Source organism: Corvus kubaryi, unplaced genomic scaffold (genome assembly GCF_017639235.1).
Source record: "Corvus kubaryi isolate FWS band 111438036 unplaced genomic scaffold, C.kubaryi_AGA036_p1.0 66, whole genome shotgun sequence".
In the NCBI taxonomy this organism is placed as follows: Eukaryota; Metazoa; Chordata; class Aves; order Passeriformes; family Corvidae; genus Corvus; species Corvus kubaryi.
In genome coordinates, this window is record NW_024582054.1 from 28,295,755 (window position 1) to 28,321,020 (window position 25,266).

General features: G+C 47.2%; 1 protein-coding gene across 2 annotated transcripts; it reads left to right on the forward strand.

Moving 5' to 3' along the window:
- The first annotated feature begins 1,848 nt into the window (after window positions 1–1,848).
- Window positions 1,849–8,167, forward strand: ZBTB42 (zinc finger and BTB domain containing 42). Of its 2 annotated transcripts, none has more exons than XM_042047794.1 (2): window positions 1,849–2,052; window positions 3,425–8,167. In XM_042047794.1, the coding sequence occupies exon 2, from the start codon at window positions 3,439–3,441 to the stop codon at window positions 4,864–4,866; it is 1,428 nt and encodes a 475-aa protein (XP_041903728.1). In that variant the 5' UTR covers window positions 1,849–2,052; window positions 3,425–3,438; the 3' UTR covers window positions 4,867–8,167. The 2 variants fall into 2 exon arrangements, with proteins under 2 accessions (XP_041903728.1, XP_041903727.1); XM_042047793.1 differs by lacking the exon at window positions 1,849–2,052 and adding an exon at window positions 2,663–2,701.
- Window positions 8,168–25,266: the final 17,099 nt, after the last annotated feature.

Here is a 25,266-nt window from a genome sequence, read left to right on the forward strand (position 1 = left end):
AACACCTGTATTGTACCCAGCGTTGCCTTGGTGTGAAGGTGAGTATAGTATTTCTAAGTTCTGAAAAAGCAAGCCAGCAACATGCCAAATGGATACTTAGAGGAAATGGGAAAGCTGTTATATTTTCTGACATTTCAAACTCGATAATGACCACGGACTTACCATGAAATTGAAATTGGTTTCCTAAAAATAAGACGCTGCGAGATTGTAGACAATTATACCAAGCTTACAGCATCCAAATAGGAATTAAAACCTTGGTTCTTTTTGTAATCTTGTTTTTTCTCAACTTACTTATTAAAGGGAAGAGGGTAAAATGAATTATTAATTACACAAAATAAGGGATTTCTGCCAAGAAGCCTAATTCATATGAGCTCAAGATTCTGCCTAAACATTTCCAGTGTACAAGGACAACAAAACCCCACAAGTTAGCAAATCCACAAAGTAACTTCATGGAGATTGCACTTGCACTTTGGGGAAGAAATTGCTCCACTTTTGGTAGAGCCTGTACAGGCTGTGACTGCAGAGTGACACCATCTTTAAAGGACAGAGCTCCCCAATCCTGTCTGCCATGGTGGACAAACAGATAAAGCTCTCCACTTTACTGAAGGGTGACAGATTTAACCCCAGGACCTTTAACTCTTTCGCTGGCGCTGGGCACCTCCACATTCTGGGGTGCAGTTTTTCAATTCAAACCTTACAGCTGTCAGTATTACCAAATATTGCTATTCTGAGAAGAGCTTTGTGACAATGCAATCATTAATGCTCAAACCCACACAAATATCCTGGCATTCACTGCAAAAGGAGTTAAACATTTGAGGTTCATGTGATAAAAGTGGTGTTGGTGATGCAGACCCTGGCTCCTGCGACAAAGAGCCTAAATATAACATATCAGAGATCCAAATTAAATTGAATTAAATCCAAATTAAACCCGATGTGTTAATGCGCTAATGCTACCATTGTAGAAAAATGTGGGGAAAATGGATTAAAAAAAAAAAAAAGTTGCTATTTTGCAGATACTACAATCTAGGCAAGGCAACCTAGAGGAAGGAAAGGGAAAGGAGTTTTCCTGCTGTACTTGTTGGAAGCTGAAGTACAATCTGGCAAACTGGCACCACGCAGGGCGTTCGCTGGGAGCTCTGAAGTGCCCCCGGTGCTCCACTACCCCTCCACTCTCCCTCTCCCACCAGCACTCTCACATTCATTCCTCAAAAACCTCAACGTCCACCTCGACCCGGAGCCTCAATCCACAGCCCGCTGCCTCTGCCTCCCCTCCCGGCGCTGCTGCAGCCCCGAAGCTCTGGGACAACCCAGAGCAGCGACATCCCGGGCCGCTTCCAGCGGGGCAGCCGCAGCTTCCCAGCGGGTTCTGGCGGCGTCTGCCGGGTCTGAGCCGGGTGGGAACCCCAGCGGGCACCCCGCGCCCCCCTCCTCGCAGGGCGCTCACTTTTGCTGCGATTACAGCTAATTAAAATTTAAAATTCAAATCAACTATCGAAAAGGTCATCTTGAACAATCCGTCGGCATTTGGTATTTATCAGCTGGCGCGCAACTACAGATAAACCCGGGGGGCGGGTGTGTGGGGGGGAAGCGCCGCGGCCCTCGCCCCATCCCCGCAGCGGGGCCGCGCAGCTCCCGCGGCCGCGCTGCTCCGGCCCCGCGCTCCGCGGCACGTCGGGCTGCAGCGGGCGGGCGGGCGGGCGCACCCTGTCCGCGGCGGCGCAGCGGAGTTGGGAGCGGGACGGCGGCGCTGCCAATGCAGCGGCCGGGAGGGGAGGGCGGCAGCAGCAGCAGCAGCAGCAGGAGGAGGCGGCGAGGGGGAGGGCGCAGCCGGCAGCGCGCACCGGCCGGCGGCGGCGGGGCCATTGTGTGCTCCAGACGGGGACACGGCCGCTCGCTCCCGCACCCTCGCCCGCACCCGCGGCTCGCAGCAGCGAAAGTATCGCGAGAGTGGCCGGCGAACAACCTGCTCCGCCACAGCCCCGCGCCGCGCCCGCGGAGCGCCCGCGCCGCCGCCGCGCACATGCGGACGCCGAGCGCCGCCGCCGCCCGCCGGTGAGTAACGCGGGGAGACCCGCGGAGCGGAGGAACGCGGGGGGAACCCGCCGCCACGCCACACCCCGGCGGGGGAAAGTCCTCCCCGCAAAGTTGGGGAGCGCGGCTGTGAAGCGGGGAGATCCCACAAGCGGCTCCGCGGTGCTTCCCCCCGCCGGCCCCCCCAGCGCTGCGCGGAGCCGGGCACCGGCGAAGGTCACCGCGGCGGGCTGCGGGGAGCAACTTTGCGGCGGGAGGTGGGGTCCGGGCTGGGGGCTGGTGGTGGCGAGAGTGTCGGGGGGGGGGGGGGCCGGCCTCGGGGCAAGTTTGTGGGATTTAATCGCGGGCTATAAATGGGGCTGCTGGAACTTTAAAAGGCAGCAAGCTGTGGTTGGCTGGTAGCGAGATTTGGAGTAACATATGGCATTAAAAGGCGCACAGCTGGAGGTAGCATTTCCATCGCAGTGAAGTCAGAGCAGCTGACTCTCCAGCTTGCGGTGTAATTAGCAAACCGAGCACTCCTCCTTCCCTCCCTCCTCCTCCCTCCCGCCTGCCTCTCTCTCCTCTCCCCCTCCCTCCCTCCCGCCGCGCCTCGGTCGCACTCGCACCGCGCTCCCTCCTGCCCGCCCGGCTCCGCGCCCGCGGCCGGCCCCGCCGCGCCCCGCGGAAGGTAAGCGCCCGGCCGCGGCACGCAGCCGGCTGCAGCCCCAGCCCTGCCCTCCCGGCGCCCTTCCGCCGCTTATTTTTCTCCTTGGCTTTTAATAACTTCAAGGGAAACTTTTTTTTCCTCCCCCCTTTATTCCCCCCCGCCCTTTTCGCATGCGGGGGCCGGGGCCTCTCCCCGCTCTGCCCCGCGCCCTCCTCCCCGCAGAGCCGCCGCTCCCCCAGCGCCAGCCGCCGCTGTTTTGTTGTGATTCGGTGCATAACGACTAAGGATAAAGTTTAAACGTGTGTGTGTGCGTGCGTGACGCGGGGAATATGCTTTATTAAAAGATGCCCCAAGTTAGCGTTGCTGGGAAGACAGCCTGGGAGTTGATGTGCTTTTTTTTCTTTTCGGGGGGTGTGTGTTTGCTTTCCTGTGCTTAATTTTATTAAAGTGCTTAGTGGGAGAAACAAAGGTTGGAGGGGCTGCTGCTTTACTAGCTTTTGTTTACTTACAATCAAGTTTTTCCTGTTCGGAGCAGGTGCGAAAGGATGAGAAGCATGTTGTGTTGGGTTTTTTTTTTCCTCCCTCCCGCCCCCCCCCCCCCCAAACTATTACAGACAATTAACAGTAAATGTTATCTCCAAGGCTGTTTCTTTGGCTTGGGTTACCAAAAAGCCGATCTGTTTGTTACAGCTGCTAGGAGGCTTTAGTTTACAGTAGCATTCAAGTTTTTCCTGTTTTGAACAGGTTATGAAGGAAGAATGGAGTTTCCAGACCATAGCCGCCAGTTGCTGCAGTGTCTGAGTCAGCAGCGTCACCAGGGCTTCCTGTGTGACTGTACTGTTTTAGTTGGAGAAGCTCAATTCAGAGCTCACAGAGCCGTTCTTGCCTCTTGCAGTATGTACTTCCATCTTTTCTACAGGGACCAGTTAGACAAAAGGGATATTGTGCATCTGAACAGTGACATTGTCACAGCCCCTGCCTTCAGCCTGCTGCTTGAATTCATGTACGAGGGAAAGCTGGAATTCAACAGTCTCCCGGTGGAAGATGTGCTGGCTGCGGCGAGCTACCTTCACATGTATGACATTGTGAAAGTCTGCAAGGGCAAGTTGAAAGATAAAGAATTATGTTCGGAAGAGAAGATTAATGATGAGGCGGCTAGTTTGGAGAAAGCGGAGCATTTTCTAGACGCCGGAGTGCCCCTGGTCCACGAGTTTGACCCAGGAAACAAACAAAAATTCAGCGTTGCAGAATACGAGAGAGCAGCAGGCAAAGAAAAGGTCAGCAGTCACCCCGCCTGGTCCTCTGATCATATAAGTGTCAGCTCTGTGCCGACAGAGGCAGAACCGTGCGCCGCAGCAGCTGGAAAAACAAAGGCTAATGTCAATAGTTCCACAGGACCTTTGTCCCAAAGGTCTGTTAACCATCCCCTGGCTTCGAGTGATGTGGACTGTGCGCTGGATTTGTCTTTCAAGCCTGTGCCGGGGAGAGATTCCTTACACCCCTCCTATGTCTTTGGACAGCTGGCTTCCGACAGCCAGCAGCAGGGTACCGAGCCACTTGTTAAAGATGAACAAGACTTGCTGTCAGATCAGGAGGACAGCGAAGCCAGGAGTCCAGAGAGTCAGCATTTTGGGAATTCAGCCAAAAGCCTAGTGACAGGGTTAGGACACATGTTCGCGGGGAATGGCAGCTCTCATGCCCGAGAGGAGGATATAGATCAAGAGCGAGACGAGAGTGAGGACGACATGGATTCGTCGGACATCTCCTCAGGCGTCCTGGTGCCTCCTGGGCATATCTGCATTTGTCCCCTCTGTAGCAAGGTGTTCCCGAGCCCTCACATCCTTCAGCTGCACCTGAGCTCTCACTTCCGTGACAAGGACGGCTCCCGGACCCGCCTGTCCCCAGACGGGTCGGTCCCCACTTGCACCCTCTGCGGAAAGACTTTTTCCTGCATGTACACGCTAAAGAGGCACGAGAGGACTCACTCGGGGGAGAAGCCCTACACCTGCGGCCAGTGTGGGAAGAGCTTCCAGTATTCCCACAACCTCAGCCGCCATGCGGTTGTGCACACCAGGGAGAAACCCCACGGGTGCAAGTGGTGCGAGAGACGCTTCACGCAGTCCGGAGATTTGTACAGACATATCCGCAAATTTCATTGTGGCCTTGTAAAGTCCTTGGTTGTTTGAGATGTGTGACTTTTGTTTTGTTTTGTTTCGTTTTGGTTTTTTTTTTTTTTTTTTTATATCTCCACCCCGACCCCCCCCCCTTTTTAAAACAGGAAAAAAAAGGCAGCATCTGAATTTTAATTTTTTTTTCCCTCCCTTTCCTTTATTTTGTTTTGGTGATATTCACTTCAGGTATATGATCTTTAAAAGATGCAGAGGTATACACTCCAGAGGCCTTTTAATGCAATTGTTCCACCTCTCCATTTCCCCCCTTCCCCTGCCACCCTCCCTTCCTAGCACAGTCCTTTAGGTCTTCTCTTATGCACCCATGTTACATTATTAATGTGAAATGATCTTAAGTAATTCTGCAATGATTTAGCATCAGTTTTCACACTGGAAGTACTTGCTTTGTGGTCAGGGTTTTGTTGGTTTGGTTTTTCTTATTTTTTTTTTTACCTTTTTTTTTGAAAAAGATTATCAGCAAATTCTGGAGAAAAATTTGGCTTCCATTAAGGTCCCCAAATGCCCTCTGTGTGTTGCAGAGAAACATCTGAAGAGATGAACTATGATTTAAGTACATTTTGGTGTAGAGAAACGATGCAGAGTGGGCAGATGTACTTCTGTTTTACAGAGCTGGATGAGACATTGAATTGGCCCAGATTTTAAAGGGGTTGAGGATTCCTGGCTACGTCTTTGGTACTGGTCATTTTTTATTCTCTTTATTCCATTAATGGTGTTCTGCAGTTGGTCCTAAAATCTAAATGAGAAGTTTTTGCCTTGGGACTTGACTTAAATTTTCCCTTCCCACCCATCCTCCTCACAGGGCTGACCTGCTGAAAAGCTGCTTTTTAGCATAAAATGTGGATGGAAAAACACTTTCTGTCTGCAGTACATTCACTCCCAAAATGTTGACGGATGCACGCTAGGACATACAAAAAAATTGTATAATATGTGAATATTTTCATTCCCATATTGACACACAGAGGCTGATCCCATCCCCCCTGGAGGGGACAGCAGCTGTAAAGTGGGCAAATACCCCTCCTGATACCAGGTTTCTGGGGTTTTGTAGTTCAAGGTAACTCATACCTTGTGCATTAGGAGATGCCCTGCTGTTTTGCCTGAAAAGTTTGCTGCCATGCTGAAACCAGCAGCATGAAATGATATTTTCTTTTATTTTTATGAAGTTGGCGATTCCCTCTGAGCCAAGTTGTGTGCAATTGCTGGTGTTTCCAAGGGGCAGCGTGAAGATGAACTGCTGGAGGGAAAGCATGGCCTAACTTTTTCCCCAAGTCCCACCTTTTCAGGGGAAGTTTTTGGGTGTAATTTTTCTTTTATTTGTTTAGTTTGTTTGTAAACTGAGGCTGCCTGTAACTATAGCCAGTTTTACTCCAGATGTTTCAGTTTCTTGCCTAATAGATCATCATTTGGTCTGTGCATGTTGGTGGATATCACTTTGTTCCCTTCCAGTCAAATTACCCATTCAAGGTACATGTACATGGGACTGAAATATAATAATAATATTTGAGGGGTTTGAATGTCCTTCTGCTGCATTAGCATTGCTTCACCAGCTTTCTTGACACTCCTGGAGTTGTTTGGTGAAACTTAAGCGTGTGTTTTAAAATGAATTTGAAGCACTGAGTTAGGTTATTTTTAAAAGTTGTGCTTAAAATACTGTATTGCATCTTATGAAGAAAAAATTTCCCAATGCCTTTCCCCCTCTGGTCCAAAAACTGAGCACTACCTACATCAATAATATGGGATTGACTTTTTTTTTAAAATAAGTACTTCCTCTTTAAAGAAAATCAGGATATACTTGTTACAGCCTCTTATTATTCATCTCTTAAACTATGAATGTACATGTAATGTGAAATTTTGCTTTTATTTATAGTTTTGGGGTTTGTTTTCAGTTTAATTTCTCAACTGTAAAATATTTTTGCTGAACCTGTTACATATGAAAGTTGTGGGAGAGTACTGTATCTTGAACATAAGTGGCTTTGGTACTGTGGTCTTATTCTACTTAATCAGTTTTTTCTTTTTTTTTTTTTTCTTTTTTTATTTTTGCTGTGATTGGAAATAGCACTGAACAAAATCTAGTAAAATTAAGTTATTTTTCTTTCTACTAAAATTAAGTTATTTTTTTCTCCTGAAGATACTTGATATAGTATTTATTAGATTTTTGTTTTTGAAGTGGAATTATTACTGTTAATCTATTTCAAAAGTAGTTAATTTACACTTTAAATTTTATAACAATGGGTTTTGCATGTTGAGCAACATGTAAAGAGTTTAATGTAGAGTCAGCATTACTGAAGCTGGTAATCTTAATTTTGCATTCTTGTGACACTTTTGTGTTTGCATTTCAGTTTTTCAGTTTTTACTTTTTTTTTAGAAGATCATAAAATAGGATGTGCCATAAGAACATCATTAGCGTATGGAGCAGGGAAAAGTTGAAACAAGTTTTTGTCTGATCTTAGTATAGAAATAATTCATTAAACTGATGCTATGAGCATGCTCTGTGCTGCAGTGAATATGGGGCAAAAGTTGTTTTTGTTGGGTTTTTTTTAAAAATAAGGAAAAAAAAGACTTTCTCATTCTTGACTACATCATGAACACACTGTTCTTACAGTCTGGTATTTGTGTTCCCACTCCTCATAGCTTGAATTTCTAAAGTAAAGAAATGTTTGCACTTATTTTTGTTCTTAAGGTGACTTTTTTTTGGCTATTACTCTGTGTGTCTCTTATTTTTAAGTTGCAATAGCTCGGAGCATGTTTTCAAAATGGTTCATGGCTCTATGGAGAAGTACTAAAACATGGCACACTTAATGCTTGTCTCTTCATAAACTATTTCTCTGTGGGGCAGTTGCTGTCTCCATAGGGAACAGTCCTGCTCTGCATTTTAAACACTGGATTTGTCTTCTACTACAAACAAATACTGTGAAGTTAATGTAAAAAAAAAAATCATTGATATTTTTAATTGTTTTTAATCTTGGTGCAGTTCAGATTAAATATGTATATTTAAAGACACTAATTTTTGTGGGAGAGTTTTATAGTATACAGTATGTAGAGAAGCTATTGGAATGGAATATATTTTATAAAAATGTTCTATCACTGTTTTATAGTGAACTATTTTTCCTTCAGTGTTAGTGTAATACTGTTAGTCTAGATACGACAATCGCAGGAAGAGTGATTCAGGCTACTGTTAGCGCTTAGTTTTGCGTGGAGTTCTGTTTGCAACTGTATCGGTATGTGCTGTACAATGTGACAATCGTGACTAGGATTGTTGTCTTTATAAATTTACATTAAATAAAACGTGCTAGAATTGTAAGCTTCAGCCTCCTCCTCCCCCTTTAGCAGAAGGGGTGTGGTGTTTGGGATTTTTTATTATGTATTAATAATGATTACTTCAATTGCAAGTATTTTATAATTTGCCACTTAAAAAAATTTATTGCTGTATACTTTAATAATTTCTTTCTTTTTCAGGGCCATCTGGAATTTTAGGCGTGTAAGGAGCTGCTGTGTCTCAGAGCCCTGACTGAGCATTTCCTTAGTGACCAGGCTGGACCTAACCCAGCACCATCTCTGCATTTTGACCAGGGCTTTTGGGGCTCTTTGAAGGGGCTCAGCGCTCCCTGGGTGCCCCGGGGGAGCTGTGGGCCAGCCCTGCCCCAGCGATGCTGCGTGGCAGCCGCAGGCAGGGGCTGGTGGCCGGGTGACAAACCTGTGAGCGCAGGGGTGAGGTGGTGTGCGAGGACAGCCCAGCACCCTTGGGCTGATCCGGCACAGTGCTGGCTAACTGGCGTGAGGGGCTTCTCTTAAGTGCAGAATCTCTCCCAGCCTTGGGCTGCTGAGCTCTGACCCACTCCTGCCTTAATCCTTGGGCTGATTTTAGCAGGAGTTGGGGTTGGGAGGAGGAAGGCACGAGCTGTCTGTGCTGGCTGCTGCTCAGGGGAGGACAACAAGCTGGTGGGGAGGTTTGCACCTGTACCACGTGCACTGCGTTCTGTGTTTCTTAATTATGTGGAAGCAAAGGCTCCTGGCAGAATGGGACTGCCTCGAGATGGTGCTGGTTAAAGGATGGGCAGGTTATAGTTAATGCTGGTGTGGAGGCACAGCTATCGCTCCCCTCCTGCTACCACTAGCAGCTTCTTCGCAAGCGTCTCAAAATAGGTGGGTATTTCTTGCCTTCAAGCATGTGTCCTTCCGTAGAGATCCTGTGCCTCCATCCCCATCTGCGGGGAGGGCTGAAAGCTGCTGAAGATGCGTGATGATCTGCAATGTGGTGAAGTGTTAAAAACTATAAATATATTTTTTTTTAGTTTTTTTTTTTTTTAATTTCTACCACTGAGAGATGGGTGTCCCTGCAGATGCTTATTTGTGGCACTCTGTTTCCACTCTTTTGTGCTTTGTGGATGTATGGAAGAACATTCAAAGGTGTTTTATCTCACCCCTGCCCCCAAAAAATTTAAATAAATTTGCCCAAATCTGAGTGCGATGCTGGGGAAGGAGGAGGCAAAAGGCTTTTCTTTGAGAGAGAGGGTGCTCAGAAAGAAGCAAGCTTGAAGCTAAACCTGGGAGGTGGATGGCTTGCAAACAGGCTATAAATAACTGTGAGTAGATTGAGGAGAGCAGCCCACATCTCCTCTGGCATGGGCATGCTGTGCCCATTTTCTTTGTTGATAGCAATTGCTAATGTGAATTCTGGCACTCCAAATCCCGATGCCTGTTGTTCTGATAACATAATTAAATCTTAGGAATGTGAAATATAAAAAGCTTTGAGAAGAAACCAGGCCACTAAGCGGATACTGGGAAGGGGGGGTGTGCAGGCTGCGTATGTACCAAATACGCAATGGGGTTGCTCCAGGCAGGATTCCCTCCCTGCCAGCTCATGGCCACGTTGGGAGTGATCCTGCAACCTACAGGAAAGGGGGTGACCCCCAGGAGCATCTGCTGTCCTAGTCCCACTCTGCAAGGGCTGTCATCTTCCAGGATTACAGCACGTCATGGACTCCTTAGGTTGGCAGGGGTCAGCCTTGCCCATGCCAGCAGCTTGGGTTTCTGCCATTCTTGCAAAGCCTGGTTCTCCTTGGGATGAGTGTTGGGAAATGGTTTTGTTTATTTTTAGCTTTTGTTTTGAAGTGCTAAGTGCCTTCTGGAAAGTGGTCTGGCCTTGGTAGGCCCAGAGGTGGCTGTGGCTATCTGGGTGCATCCAGCCACGTGTCACCAAGTGCTGCTGTGCAGCTGAAGACTGCGGAGGAATGGCTTTTTCCTGGTTAGGTGATGAGATCTGGGTTTGGACCAAGTGCTTCCCAAGCATGAGGAGAGTTCATATTGACCCATGAGAGTGTCCCTGGTGCTGTTGGTGTCTATATTGTGGGGAAGCACTGTGTGGATTGATCCTATTTATTGCTTAAATTGATTAAATTCTTGCATGAATTTAATGAGGTAGGTGTCCCCCATGAGAAGTAGTTGGGGTAGAGGGGATTTTTGTGTTGCCCAGCTGGTTGGTAGTACTGTCACCTTCCAGCTTCTACTGTACTCGAGGTCAGATCATGCCACCCTGAGCTTTGCTTGCCCACCGGTGTCTTTCTGCGCCTTTGTGCTGAGCAAGGTGAACAGCAGAACATGAAACAGCAGCTGTTTTCTGAGGGAATCAATGACAGGTGTGACCCAGCAAAAACAGCCTATGTAGGACAAAGCTGGGCTCAAGTGAAATGGAGTCAAGCCTATGGTGCAGTTGGTGTGTGAGAACGCCTTGTCCTGGGAGGAGGAGGAGGAATCATGAACAGAGCAGTGACCGACTGCCTGGAGAGCACTTTATCTCAAATGACTTGGTGTTTGTGCCGGGGAGACTCAGCTGGAAGTGCTGCAGGTTGAGCAGCTTTGTGCAGTGATGTCTCCTAACCATCAGACCAAGGGATCCCAGGTTCTTACTTCTCAGAGGTGGGATGACGCTGCAGAGGGGTGCCAAGCACTCTCCAAGCAGGCGCCCTTGGTGTATGTGCTGTAGCCCTCTGCTCTTCCTGACATGCTCTTTTCATCCCAATTAAAAAAAAAATTGCTGTTTAACGGGAGGAGAGTGAGCAAACATATTGGTTATTGTTACCTGTTTCCTGTTTGTTGTTCTCTCTTGTACAGCTGCTTGCTTCTGTACGCAGCTGGCTCCCCTGCCCTTTCAAAATGATCTCCTGCAGAAAACTGAAGTATTTGCCAACCTGGCTCTAAAAAAACCCTCGAACAACCACGTCTCCTACATCCTTCTTAATATTCTTGGGCCTTTGCGCATCAGCCTCCTCTGTGCCCTACCCCAGCTAGAGGAGCTTGGTCCAGGCAGGGATGAAGACTGATGCTCCCACCAGCAAAGCAACCTGGCCAGGCAGCGCTGCCAGTGTTTTCCAGCGGCAAAGGGTGGGCTCTGGCATCCCAATGGGTTTTGAAAGCTTTTTCCAAGGGGATTTTAAACAATATATATTATAGATGTCAGGATAGAATTGCTAGGAAAGGGATCTTCTCAGTCTTAATAACACAGGAATTTGGGAAAACAAAAATTCAAATGCCAACCTTATCCACAGGTTACTTATCCCTCGGGATAACTCAGCCCACACACTAGGTACTCTCTGTTCCCCAACCTTCTTTATCTCTCTTTCTTTTCTGTGCTATCCAGGTGGTGTTACGAACCATCTGCTGCAGTGATTCAGCAGAATCCATTTAGCGCTTTCCCAGAGAGGCCGGCATCTGCCAGGCAAGGGGGAGACCGTGGGGAAGCCCGGCACATCTGCCACCGTGTCTGCGAGCGAGGGCCGGGGTCAGCCCCAGCCTCCCCGGGGCCGCCCCGCGGGGCGCAGGTTCTGTGTGAGAGCACCGCGAGCTTCGCCCTCGTCCTCGGGGCTCGTCTGGCTCGGCCCGGGTGGTTAATTATCAAATGGCTGATTTGGCTTTGGGAGGGAAGAACTTCCCTTGCACTTTGTGGTGTTCTGCGGTGTCTGGCCGGCGCTTGGCAGGCACTGGACTTCCTGGCTGGCACAAGATGGGAACGAGACGGTGCCATTTTCGTTCCCAAGGTCATGCTGAGAGTGCTTGGACTGAAAAGCACCCGAGTATAAAGCTCTCCAAGGTGGGGGCAATAAGGGGATGAATTCCCCTGTGGGGCAATAAGGCAGCTCCAGTCCAGCAGCATTTTGCAAAACAAATGCTGTGTGGGGCAGGAGGGGGACAGAAAGGGTGACACCAGTTCTGCCTTGGGTATTACAAATTCCTTGGGGTAAGACTTTGCCTTGGGGTAGGTCTTTGAGTGTGAGAATCACTTGAATTTCACTCTAGGATGGGGGAAGATGATCTTTTGGATAACATGAAGAATATAATTAGCAGTCCTGACTTCCCAACCTATTGGTAAGAGTCAAGTAATGCTTGGCAGTGACTGCCAGCAAATACTGAGTCAGTATAAAAAGTAATACCTGGCAATGTGTTTTCAATGCCTGTATGTATTTGAGCCTCTGGCAGGAAACACAATAGATCTTGTGTTCAAAAATTCATCACATCTGTGCAATAGGTTGTGGCAACGAGCACTGAAACAGGACCAGGAACATTAAATGTCTCATCTACTGGAAGGTGTCTTTAGCTCATAGGCCAGTGATTTGGAGGAGCAGAAGCTGCTCTCTTTCTCACTCTGGAAATTAAATAAAAATATCTTAGTTTTAGTTGACTAGGAGTAGTCACACTGACTGGGGTTTCAACCCTTCTGATGTCTAATCAGCTGTCAGAAGAAGCTGCTTTCCTTTTAATCATTTCCTCTGAGATGTTTTTATACATATAACAGTTTTGTTTCTGAAAATGTTTTGTAAGCAACTCCTTTCACAATGTTGCTGTCAAGGATATGCACAAAATCCTTGGCACAGGAGGGAAAAAGACCTTGTCTGGGAATTTGGTCTGCCCTGCTCCTGGTTAGGGACAATTCACTGCTAGTTTTACCTGAGGAATGTGTGTCTAACCTGCTTGTAGGAACCTCCTTGGGCAGTCTGTCGTGATGCTCACCTCTCCCTTAGCTTAGAAAGCCTTTTTTCTCACCCTAATATCTAGTGCAGGTCATATGCTCTGATGTTTTTACCTTTTTAGTTGGATAAAGAGGCAGGCTCTACTGGCAGTGTGATGCCTGAGCTGTAAAAATGGTCTGTGTGGGGGACTGACCCAGTTTATAAACTAGAACTGGATGCAGTGTTGGGCAAAGCAGCCGAACAGCAGAACAAGCTTATTCTGAAGCCCCCTGGGTGTTTTATTTCACAGCCAGGAAGATCTAGGAGGCCCCAGGGCATAAGCTGCTGTCTGTAGGTGGCCAGCATGAGAAACAGGCTGTTGGGTTAGTGCCTGCACAAACGCCTTCTGTGAAACGTGCAAGGTTAAGGCTGCATTTGTTCTTCAGGACACTCTTAGGGACTGACCCCTGCTTGGCCAGCAGTAGGCTGTGTTCTTCTGGGCCTTGTCTTAGGCTTTTGCTTAAGGTAGAATTTTGATCTCTTTTTAATGAACACAATTTAGATTTTTAGAGGTGTAGGGGGGAAACCCCGAGTGAGATTGCCTTCCCTTTCTTGTAGCCTTCAAACTGATCATCTGGTTCTGACTTCAGAAATAACCTCATTAGCCTCTTACTAATGAAAGTAATTTCTCCTGCATTAATTCAAAAGGAGGGTATTCAGATAGAGTGTGCTAGGAAAAGGGGGACAGGGACCAGGTTACACCAGGGGTTATTAACCTTTTGAGACCTACTGGGCTGGGGTTGGACCAGTGTGGGACTGCGTAGTCTGTGGTGGTGTAGGCAAGTGAATGAGGTAGTGAACGTGAGGGTCCTTCCTGCCTTTGGCCTGGAAAGGTCTAAATGCTTCAGCTGGCAAGAGTGTGGTGGAGAAACTCACTGCTGGAGGGAAAAGGATCTGGGGCTGCTGGGGGAACGCAGAGAAACACCTTCTCTGTGAGACCTGGTGCTGCAAGTGCCCATATCTCTGCTCTGCTTCGGGCTGATGGAAGGGTGAAACAGGATTAATCAGTCCTGCTCAGTCATCCCCTGGTCTGGGCAGCATTTTGTCTCCTGGTGCTTCTCCTACACCTGGCAGAAAATCTTTCAGCTCCATGCCGTTCAGGCAGTGTGAGAATTTTGCTTCAGCTCAAGTTTACCCAGGGAATGGAGTTTTGCTTTAGGTGTGGAGCAGGTCTGAGGGAGCTCTGTTGAGCCACTGAGCTGAAATCCAATCCTAGTTTCAGTGCCATGAAACTGGAGCACTGAATTCCATTCAGCTCCATGTATCCAGAGGTGGTACAGATGTGATACTGTCTTGTCTGGACCATTTGAAGCTGGGGAAGGAAAGGAGATGGAGTCAGGGATGCCATTCAGTGCAATAAGCCTGGGATGGCAGTGCTTGTCCAGGAGGGACACAGGCAGAGCTTTAGCCTTCCATGGCCTTTTGGAACTTGACCTTGCTGTTCTCAACCTTACCAAGTGTCTCATTGCCTGGGGCACAGCCAGCAGTGTCTGCAGGTGGTTCTCCATGCCCTCCTGCAAGGACAAGGCTTGTCCAAAGAGAGAGACAAGAGAGCCAGGCTCTGTACCCACTGGATGAGCACAATTTTGGGGAGGTCACAGTCTGAGGTGACTTGAACACAAAAGGTGTGATCATTTTTGGAGCAAAGAACAGGGCTCTGACCCTAAAATTATGGTGGTAGTGCTGCTGCTTCTTGTTGCTGGTGTAACAGGATGCTCTGGCTCCCAGAAGCCCCAAATTCCAGGAGGGCAGAGAAGCTGCAATACTTCCAAAGGCTGCATTTAACTTCTCGCCATCAGCAGAATCAGAAACGCTTCTTTCCCCTAAAATTAGGCTAAAAAGTCACCCATGACTTCCAGCAAAAAAGCCACCTGTTTTATTGGGCTCAGGTTTTTTAAGCTTTGCTGCTTGTAAAACCAGAATTTAAAAGATCAGACAACACTTTGTTCTACAGTATTTTCAAACATCAAAAGATGCCAAAACTTACTGAGCACTGCTCTGAAGTTCAGTTTGAGCATAGTGACTTCCTCGTGGTGTTCACTGTGCCTCCAGTAGCATTCTGGCAAGTTCTTGCGATGCTTTATATTCACCTTCAAATCAGAAGTTCTAGCTTTTTGTTTCATTTATTTTGAACTCAACAAAAAATGTCAGCTGCTTTCGGAATATGGAAACTTAGGAGATTTATCTTGGAAATGATTTTTCAAAGCATGCCTTTTTGTGTGTGTTTTTCTCTGTTTACTGGGTCTTCAGGGTATGCGATGTGGCTGTGCACAGCTGATGGAGCACGGGGGAGTGCGGGGAGGTATCAGGAATGTAACTACAAAACCCGAATTTGTCCCCTAGGATGATCTCATGCACAGTCACAATATCTGGATCTCTTAATTCTCCTCTTAAGTTGACATATCTAAAAGCCTTGTTGCTAAAATGTCAGTGCTGGGAGTTTCCCTGGGAGAGCCTGTCTCCACATCATGACCTGGCACAAATTCCCTTAGCTTTTACAACTGTGTGGTGTTGAAGGGTTCTGTGGAAGGAAAATAGATGTAGTGAGAGCTCTTACTGCATCGCTGGCTTCTGGCACTGCAGCAAAAGCTGACTGATTCAGTTGGTTTTAAAAAATGGATTGGAGTCTAATTTTTTTTAAGGTTTTTTTTTGTTTGTTTGTTTGTTTGTTTGTTTTTCTTTTAAATCTGCTGAGGAAAGTATTAGATTGGCAGCTTCTCAGTTAAAAGTCTCCAGGTTTGCCATCCCTGCGGATTCTCACGTGTGGAGGTATCGAATTGCAGAAAATAGAAAGTGCCTGGATTGCTGGCTGTGTCCTGCGAGGCTCAGCCACGGGAGGGGGGCAAACTCCAGCTCAGCGGTGCAGAATTTTGCCCACGAGAGGCTGCTGAACGGGCTCTGGTGTTGCACAATGTCCGAGCGGGCACCACGGCGTCAGTACCTGCGAGCCTCTCCCAGTTCCTTGTGTACTTTGAAACCCCGAGGGAGGGAGAGCGCGGAATGAGTAAGTCATTGGGAACAGATGTTGCACAGTAGCAGCGAAACAAATATTTTGTGTTTATGCTACTTCCATTCAAGGGTAATGTTAACACCGATGTGTCTGTGTTAACTTGCCCTTTTCTCAGCAGAATCTCAGCAGACCATCGGGATTGGTTACTAATAAACGTCTGCGTGGAGCGGGGTGAGGGCTGGGCTCCTGAATATGTGCGTTTGGATCCTAATTCTGCAAAGCGTGTCGCTTATTCCCTTGCTATGTGTCATTTCTTCCCCTGCCTGACCTGTTTGCTCTCCCCCTGCTGCCAGTGGCATTTTGCTTTGCATAAGGAGGAAAGGCACTACCCAGAAGGACTCAAATTTTATTTTTCCCCAGCTTTTATTTATTATTTTCCCAATGGAGTTTCTGAGTAAGAAGCAGATACCCTGGTGGGTTTTGTTTTTCTTCTCTTTTTTTTTTTGTTTCTGAAGAGACCTGCCTATTCCTCTCGAGGCTTTTTCATGTAGATATGATGGGCTTGGGGTGCACAGCTGCCCCACCATCCCCTTGTTCTCAGCTTGGAAGGCTGGGAGGTGCCTGGCTCCCCAGCCCTGGAGGATATTATCCCCGTGGCAGCATCTGGCTCTTGGCAGGCTCTATGGGCAGCCGCACTGGCAGGGTTTGGAGTTCCCTTTTAGCTTTGTCGTGTGGTAATGTCAGCTGGCTCCTCGGGCTCCCTTGTTCTCTCGCATCCCTTTTCTTTTTGACAAACCTCTCTGGTCAATGAGAGTTCTCAGAATGCTCCCTGGAATTGCTGTGCACAAGGTATTTCTTTTACTTTGCTGCAAAGAGGGTCTTTTTGGCAAATCTTTGTTTTATTATAACAGTAGGGAGAGGGGAAAAAAGCTGATCAAGTTCCTGGTAGCTTGTGGAATCTGTTAGTGTCAGTGGACAGGATAATTTGCTCAGCTGACTGATTATTTACAGTAACCCTAAAAGCATTGACTCCCTCCCCAGGAAGGAAGCACTGATGGTTTTAAACAGCAAGAAATGCCTTTAAGCAAACCAAGAGTAAAAGACAAAATGCGAGTTCTGCTGCTCCTCCTGAAAATGAGTGGTTTTGGGGACAGACCTCAGCTGAAGTAAATCCCACCTGTCCCTTGGATTGTGTCACTGTGCACCATTTAAAAATCATCCCCCAAGGTTATTACTATTATTTTCTCAATGTATGAATAAGCCACTTACAAGGCATAGCTGCTATATTACAATTTCCTAAGAGGTGCTGGCATCTGGAGAGATTACATTCCACTGTCCCCTGGGATGGAAAGAATGAGTTCAAGAACAAAGAATGAAACTCTCACTTCTGCACTCAGAAACCGAATATTCACCGAAGGGTAGGGGCGAGCCAGTAACTGGACCACGACATTGCCGCTGCTTGGTGCAACCTTCCCCTTTCCTACCAAGAATTGGGCTGCACTGAACCATCCATAAACTTCAGCTTAATAATACTCAGGCTGAACTTGGTGGGGGGGGGGGAGTGGGGGGTGGGAGAGGAGGAGAATAAAAATCCTGTCAGTGGTGAACTTTGCAACACCGCAGTGTGTAGGATTAACAGCTCTGTGCTCCGGTGTCTATTTGCAGGACTGGCACGGTTCACGCCGTGGTCTTGGCAGCCGCGGCGCAGCCCCAGCACCTTGCTCTGCAGGGACACCTTTCTGGGTGGGAGGAGGATGCTGAGCGCCTGGCTGCCTGCCAGCCCACGTCGAACCGCCACGCAAATTGCAGTGGAGCTGCAAAGAAACGGAGATCGCCCACTCCGAGCAGTCTGTGCCATCGGCTGTCTGGCAGGATTGATGGTTGTCACTACCGAACGCTGCTGAGCTGGAGCCAAAATCAAATGAGTGGATGTCCTCGTGAGCCTGCTTGGGGGAGAGAAAAAAAAAAAAGGCAACTTAAACTAAGAACTTCTTTTCAGTTTAGAAACTGAGCTAAAGAGGCTTGTTCCACTTTATAATAGCTTAGCTGAGAAGAAGGGCTGGGAAACATTCCTGTTGCATGCAGAATTGGAAGGCCACAGATTTTCAGCTGTCTTTCTTTGGTACTGATTTGTAGCAGGAAGGAAGGAGCATCTCATCTCATGTTAAACTGTCCATAGGACACAAAGGAATGTTTAACCATGGCCAGCCCTGATCTTGACAGCTGTGGTGTAATGCTGATTGTGGCAACAGTGCTGATGGGCTTTAGTGGTTTTCCCTCTTCCCACATGGACAACCAGCCCTGGGCATGCTCCAGGTCATGATCGTAGCAGTGGCTGATGCACAATAATAATGAAGTGATTGGTTATAGCCTCCTTGGCAAATCATAGAATAGTTCGTGTTGGAAGGTAACTTTACAGATCATTTAGTCCAACCCTCCAGCAATGAGCAGGGAAATCTTCATAGAATGATAGAATGGTTGGGGTTAGAAGGGACCTTAAAGATCATCCAGTTCCAACCCCACTGCCATGGGCAGGGACACCTTCCACCAGACCAGGTTGCTCAGAGCCCCATCCAGCCTGGCACTGAACACTCCCAGGGATGGAGCAGCTGCAGCTTCTCTGGGCAACCTGTGCCAGGGCCTCACCACCCTCACAGTAAAAAATTTCTTCCCAATATCTAATCTAAACCTGTCCTCTGTCAGCTTAAAACAACACCTCCTGTTTTTCCTATTGCTATGTGCCCTTTTATCTGGTCTTCAACTAGGTCAGGTTGCTCAGAGCCCCATTGCAAATGACCGTCAATGTTTCCCAGACAAAAAGAGGGGACCTGGTTTTCTGAATCTGACTGAGAGGTGTAACCAAAGGAATTTTACAAAATCACAGTAGAAATTCAGTGTTAGAGCCTGGTTTGGTTGTAATGGCTGAATTGAGCCAGATTTACACCAGCAAAGCAGAGATGAGGCCCTAGCCCTGGCATGGGGCCTGCTCACCTTTCAGTCTCCAAATTGTTCACAAAATGTTCACAAAATGGACAAGAAGTATCTGGACCAACACATCCTAAGGGATAAGAACAACCTGGAAAATGGAATGCATTAATCTCTGCTCCTTCACCTCTTGAGTGAGGGACAAAAGGAAGGAAAGCAAGCCAGAAAGGAAAGAGATGTGCTTCCTTTTCTCCTCTATGTTGGGGGAAAAAAGCGCTTAATTTTCTGCCTGCTTCCTCTTTCCTTCCCTCATGTCCTTAGTGTGGTTAGATACAGAAAATAAAGTGTTTTCCTTGACCATGTGTGTCAAGTCCCTCTCCTGGGATGGAGGTGCTCTGGTGCTGCTACTATCTGGGCTGAGGAATGCTGGGTCTGGTCCTGCCTCTCCCATTGTTCCTACTGGTACCGGTAATTTATTTTTTGGGAGTAGATCTGGACTATCCAAACTAAATCCATGGGCCCTGCTAGAAAAATGGTGCAACACATTCTTGAATTACATCAACAGATGTGATGTGGAAGGTATCTTTGAGCCTGCTTGAGCTGAGGAAAAGCCTCCTGCCTGGTGATGTGGCCTTTCCAGGATGCATCCTTTTGTTATTTTCTTGTGTGGCTTGAAGGGACTGATTCTGGCAGGGAGGTACTGCTGTGGGGACATCCTTGTGCCTGCAGTGGGGGGCAGCAGGGGGACAGGGCATTAGCAGTGCCTACATTGCTCTTTCCTAGAGGGATACTAAGCTGTGGAGCTAAAATGCATGGTAAACACTGGCTTGGCGCAGAGCAAGTCTGTGGCTACAGTGAGGTAAGGACCATGTCCCCTGCCCTACAGCCCAGCACTTCTTTGGGGCTGTATCCTGAGAGAAAATCCCTCCTTGTTGTCCAGGCAGTGAAGTGAACCTCTTCTTTTCCTCAGAGCTCCTGCTCTGATGGCCAGCAAATTCCACTCTTCAGACGGGCTATAAATATTTAACGGAGGAAGCACAGGAGCCTGCCCATGCCAGGCCAACACTCCCATGACATTACTTACCCAAGTAAGCTGAGTTCTTTGTTTGGAGGGTACCTAAACAACGTGTTCAAACACTTCTCACCTCTCTGAGCAGGTGCTTCCTCTCTCTGTTGGCTTCAGGAAGGATGCTCACCCCACACCGCCTCCTTCCTGCCTCTGGTCCCAGGTTCAGCCTGGCTTTGCAAACCAATGGACATCTTCAACCTGAGGTGTCCATCGCTTCTGTGCTTCAGAGAAGGCTGTGTCCAAGTGTTGTGCCCATCCCTGGGCAGGCTTGTGAAGGATTAACTGTCTGCCTGTTTGTGTCTGGTCAAAGATGTTGCTTGGTTTGGTTCCTTCTCCTTCCCTTTTCCCTGTTAGTCCAACGGTATCTTTATATTAAGCAGCACAAGAGAAGAATAAAGATTTAAGCTCATTTAACCTTGAACACAGCCATTAGTTAAGCAATTAAAATTAAAGGGTGAGTTAATGGGCAGTGTCAAACATTCGGAGAAACATCTGTTGTAATAGAAGTCTGCCTTTTAGCTGATGAATAATTGATCCTCTGTTTGTCAGCACCTACGCCCAGGCGAGGCAGGAGCACTGGCACTGCCAGAGCAAATCCAGTGCCCCCCTCCCCAGCCAGAGGCTCCAGGAGAACAGGAGGACCCAGCCACCACCACTTGGAGGTACATTAGGAAAACCACCTGCATTGCACCCTCTCGCTGAGGTTGCCCCTGCTGGGTCTCTTGCTCAGCTGGGATCAGACGTGTTACTTCAGGTCTAGAGGAATCGATGGTCTATTTTTAAGTCTTTATTAATGCATGTGTGGCTGGATGTGGTGTCTGGACACCCATTGCCAGGGATGTAGATGACTCAAACCACTTTGAATTGAATCACTGAGTTAAATTTATTTGCTTTTTGGCAAGCAGTGGATGTGAGAGAACGTCTTCGCTAATGCATTGAGGGCAGTACTGTAAATATTATCCAGAGTTCAAGGGGTAAAGAGCAGAAAGAGTTTGTCTCTTGGCTGTGGTAGAGCCAGTACTGCTAGAGCCACTTCTGCAGTACTGCCATCTCCCACAGACATCCCTCTCTCCCTGGAATGGTGAAAGATATTTGGGTGAAATCCTGGGTCCTGTGAGATGAAGAACTCTGCTATTCCAGCAGCAGGGTGCCCTCGGTGCCTGGCCCTGCACACCCACCTGGAAAGCACTTCCCAGCCAAACCAGTCTCCATGTGGGGTTGGGGGTGCCTTAGCAGGGTGGGGTGATGGAGCAGGGTCTGGTCCCTGTGCTGTGCTCCTCGTGGCTGGGGCTGGGAGAAGCGCCAGAGCGACCCAGAAACTGAATCGAGGACATGAAACATTTGCAGCGTGGGATGTGGGAGAGGAAGCCTGGGTCACAGAGGATTCTTGACGTGTTGTTTTCCATATTACCTCTCAATTCCTTTAAAAAAATCAAACTGAGCCTGTTGTGCAATTTGCCATAATTTGAGCACGCAAAATCGCAACAAACTGAACTAAATCAAAGCCACTATTCCAGTCCAGCACAGAAGGGACAGTGGGTTTTTAGCAATCCCAGGTGAGCCCCTTCCCCCCATTTTGGGGGATGCCATGAGCACAAGCCCCTTTATAGAAGGCAGTTGGGAAAAAGCAGTGGGAATGCAACAGAAAAAGCAGAAGGAAATTATTTTGAAGGTACCTTAGAGATGAATGTTGTCAGAATGTAGGTTCTCCCCATGCCTCAAGCTGTGTTGAGCTGAGTTTTTACCCTTTGAGGTACAAAATAATATCCACCTGGCTCTTTGTTAGAGAGAAACACAACAAAATCACCTCCACCCTCCTAAAGAAACCAATTGTATAAATATTTGGTTTTCACACACTTGTCTTTTTTTTTTTTCTCCAAACTATCTGTAGAACTTGAATTCATGCAAGAGTTCAGGATTTGTTTAAAATTGTATTAATTGGTACGTGCATCATAAGCTTAAAGAAAGGGAAATAAACTGGGATGGGAAAATTATCTATGTGTCTTCTGCTGGTTTTAGCTGACAACAAACAGAACCTGTAGCTCAGTTTCTTCCCCCATCTCCCCCTCTCCATGTAGAAGCTGCCTTAGCATTTGTCTGCACTTTTGCTGCTGCTTCCACTTCCTTCTCTGCTTCTTTAGAGTAGAGCAGCTCTTTTTCAATTTTATAATGAAATTTCTATTTCAATGTAAAATTGTCCCTGCTTTATTGTCAGGTGTTTGATGCCTTTCTCCACTTCTACCTTTCATTAACTCGTCAATATTGCCTTTAATGACATGTAAATGCAAACAGACCTTGCTCTGAGGCCTGGGTACAGCAGGCAGCAAACGTGGCTGTTCCAGAGCTCTTTAGACAAATTGTTTTCAAGCAAAAATTTAACTGCTGAGGTTATAAAGACACAAAATGGCCCATCTGACTGTGTGTGAGACGTGCACAGAAGAGATGTTGAACCTAATGTGGAAGCTTTTTTAAAGCAGAGATAACTGTGAGGATGGACGAAGTAGAGTTGTTTTTTTTTTATCCTAGATGAATTTTGTCTGAGGAAATGAGACCAGTTATTAAGGAGATTGTATTCAAAACTGTATTTCAGACATTTTCAAACATGGATAGCAAAAAGCCCCTCAGAAACAACAACAACAACAAAATCTCAGAACTCTGAGTTTTCAAATTTACTTATTCCTGTGTTTGGATATATTCTAGGGCCAAATGTGTATTTGCTGATTTTTCCCCAAAATTGTGTATTCATAGCCCTGCCTCAACACCAACTTTGACATTGTCCCCATGATACGAATGACACTATTTCCACTATAATAACCTGGTTGCATTTTCCTGGCCATACACCTACAAAAATCATAACTGTACTTTCTTTCACCCAAATATTTTGAATGAAGGATCTGTGAAGATATCTCTGCTAAGTAGTTTAGCTGAAATTTGTGTTTATTGACTTAAATGGAAGAAGATTTGAGTCTTGGGAAGGCTGCTGCCCCTCAGGAAACTTCTCCAAACACCATTTTTTCATGTGTAGTGGCCAGATATTTTCTAAGCTGACTTCTTTCCAGCTCTCTGTTTATATCTACAGGCAATAAAAGGGGATTTACCCCAGAGCTTTCTTGCCTCTGATGAGCATTTGCCCCCTGCACACCACGTCTTCTCAGAGAAGGGAGCAAAGCAGTGCTGATTTATCTGAGGATGCAGCTTACAGGAACAGCTGGTTTTGAAAAGTGGAGTTTATGCACGTGAATAGGGGATAGCTGGGAGCTGCCAACTAATCTGCTGTAAGCTTGCCCTATACATTGTTACAGCAAAGGATTTGGATGGTAATGCTTAATTTTTAATTGCATTTTCATTAGGATTATCAGCTAGTTATTTCATCCCTGTTGGTAGTGGCTGGGCTGGGAGGGAAGTACGAGGGCATCCTCTGCCTTGCCTGGTCCAGCCAAACCCCGTGTCACTCTCCCAGCGGGGGCAAACTCAGCACCTCTGCCTGACCTCTGCAGAGCACAGACACAGAAGCCCTCATCCAAAGGCAGGAAATTTTCCAGGAGCCCTGCAGATGCTTGGGAGGACAAAGTGAAGTTGGGGATGAAAGAGGAAACTTCTTGATGTTGCAAAGACATCCCCGTGTCATAGAATCATCAAGGTTGGAAAAGACCTCCAAGGTCATTGAGTCCAGCCTTTGACCCAACACCACCTTGCCAACTAAACCACAGCACTGAGTGCCACATCCAGGCATTTCAGGGATGGTGACTTCACCACCTCCCTGGGCAGCCCATTTCAATGTTTAACCACCCATCAGTGAAGAACTTCTTCCTGTTGTCCAACCTGAACCTCCCCTAGTGCAGCTTGAGGCCAATTCCTCTCATCCTGTCACTGGTTCCCTGTGAGAAAAGGCTGACCCTCACCTGGATCCTTTCAGAAAGTTTTTGAGAGTGGTAAGGTCTCCCCTGAGCCTCTTTTTGTCCAAGCAAAACACCCCCAGCTCTCTCAGCAGCTCTTCATACAACTTACTCTCATACTAACATCTCCCTCCCTAGAGATGCTGCTGAGGCAAGTCAGAGTAACTACTGCTTTGTTTCAAAATAATAGAGGACTGATTTGGCATTTTCTTCTGAAAAGCTGCTTGCAGTGCTAGCAACTACCCAGGCAAAACAGAGAAGAAAGGTACAACTTCCCAAGCCCTGGGTGTTCTCCCCCTGCCTCTGACTGACAGCTCCACTCTGCCTGTCATCTGCAAACGAGCTAAATTCCTCACCATAACAACAGTTGGAAGAATCTGTTTTTCTAGCCCAGAAATAGGGGTTTGGCCTTGGCCTTTTGGGTAATCTGTTTGGAATTTGGTGGTGGTGGTGATGATCAACAGTTGTTTAAAGCTGCTGGCAGCCTGCTGGCCTTCACGCATCGACTCGGTGGTCTTGGGCTCTTTCCAGCTCTGTGCATTAAACATTGCTTTCCCATGATGCAAGGAAAAGGGTGCAGTCGATGCTAAAAGGCAGAAAATTTAAATCTGATGAAAGGAAATGCTTTTCCACACAATTAGCCTTTGGGATTTGTTACCACATGGAGCTGCTTAGGCCAAACATTTCACATCTCTTTGGGGGGAGGAAAGGGTGTCTGGGGATTTATATGGAAAGCAGATTTTCCAAGGAAAGAGGTTCAAATTTGAATGAGGGGTCTGAAGTTCAGAGCAGGGGTTTTAGCTTCAGTTTGAGTGATTAAGATGCTCTCTGGACTGCAGCAAAGTCTTGAATTGCAAACTGCAGTCCCAAGTGAGCATCACGACTACTGGTTACACTGTTAATCTGCTATTAAAATTGGTTTTCCTACCACCAGTTCACCCAGCAGCATAAACTTCCCCTCCAGAGGAGTTTCAGCAGTAGTACCATTTGTTACTTTCCTCCTTGGGGCCATACTATGATGCACTGGGCTTGATGATTTTTTGTGTGGGCAGCAAAGGCATTAGTGGCTTTCCTCATGACTCCAGCTGATGGGTGACTTTGTGCTGTGGGAGAGGTCAAAATATGCCTTCCCTTCAGACAGGAGCAAAGCACAGGAAATTCTGTGTACAAAATAAGCTCTGCTGGATGGACTGGCAAGGCTGAAGGCTGGAGCAAGCCTTTTTCCTGGAAAAAGTTTCTTCTGGCTGTAGCCTCGCAGGTGCTGGGCCCCTGAAGAGCCACCTGAGCTGGAGTTTTAGTATAGTTATGATGGACACAGCCTCCTGTAGTCACGTCATGTTGAAATTAATTTGCTTTTTTATGGTAGGTTTTTCTTTCACTTTTGTTTTGAGAATGCCTGGACCATTTTTAAAAACAAAAAAATTCCCCCCTGGGTTTTCCAACTCTCCCCGAACTAGCAAGCCCTTCATTTAAAATCCATTTTTATTATTACTCTGAATCTCACTGGACAGTCTCAATTTGCATTCAGGTGTTTCGTCAGACTGGATTTGTTCCCAT

What these genes read in the sequence shown, in the direction of transcription:
- ZBTB42 (XM_042047794.1), top strand. Translation starts at nt 3,439, where the DNA reads ATGGAGTTTCCAGACCATAGCCGCCAGTTGCTGCAGTGTCTGAGTCAG.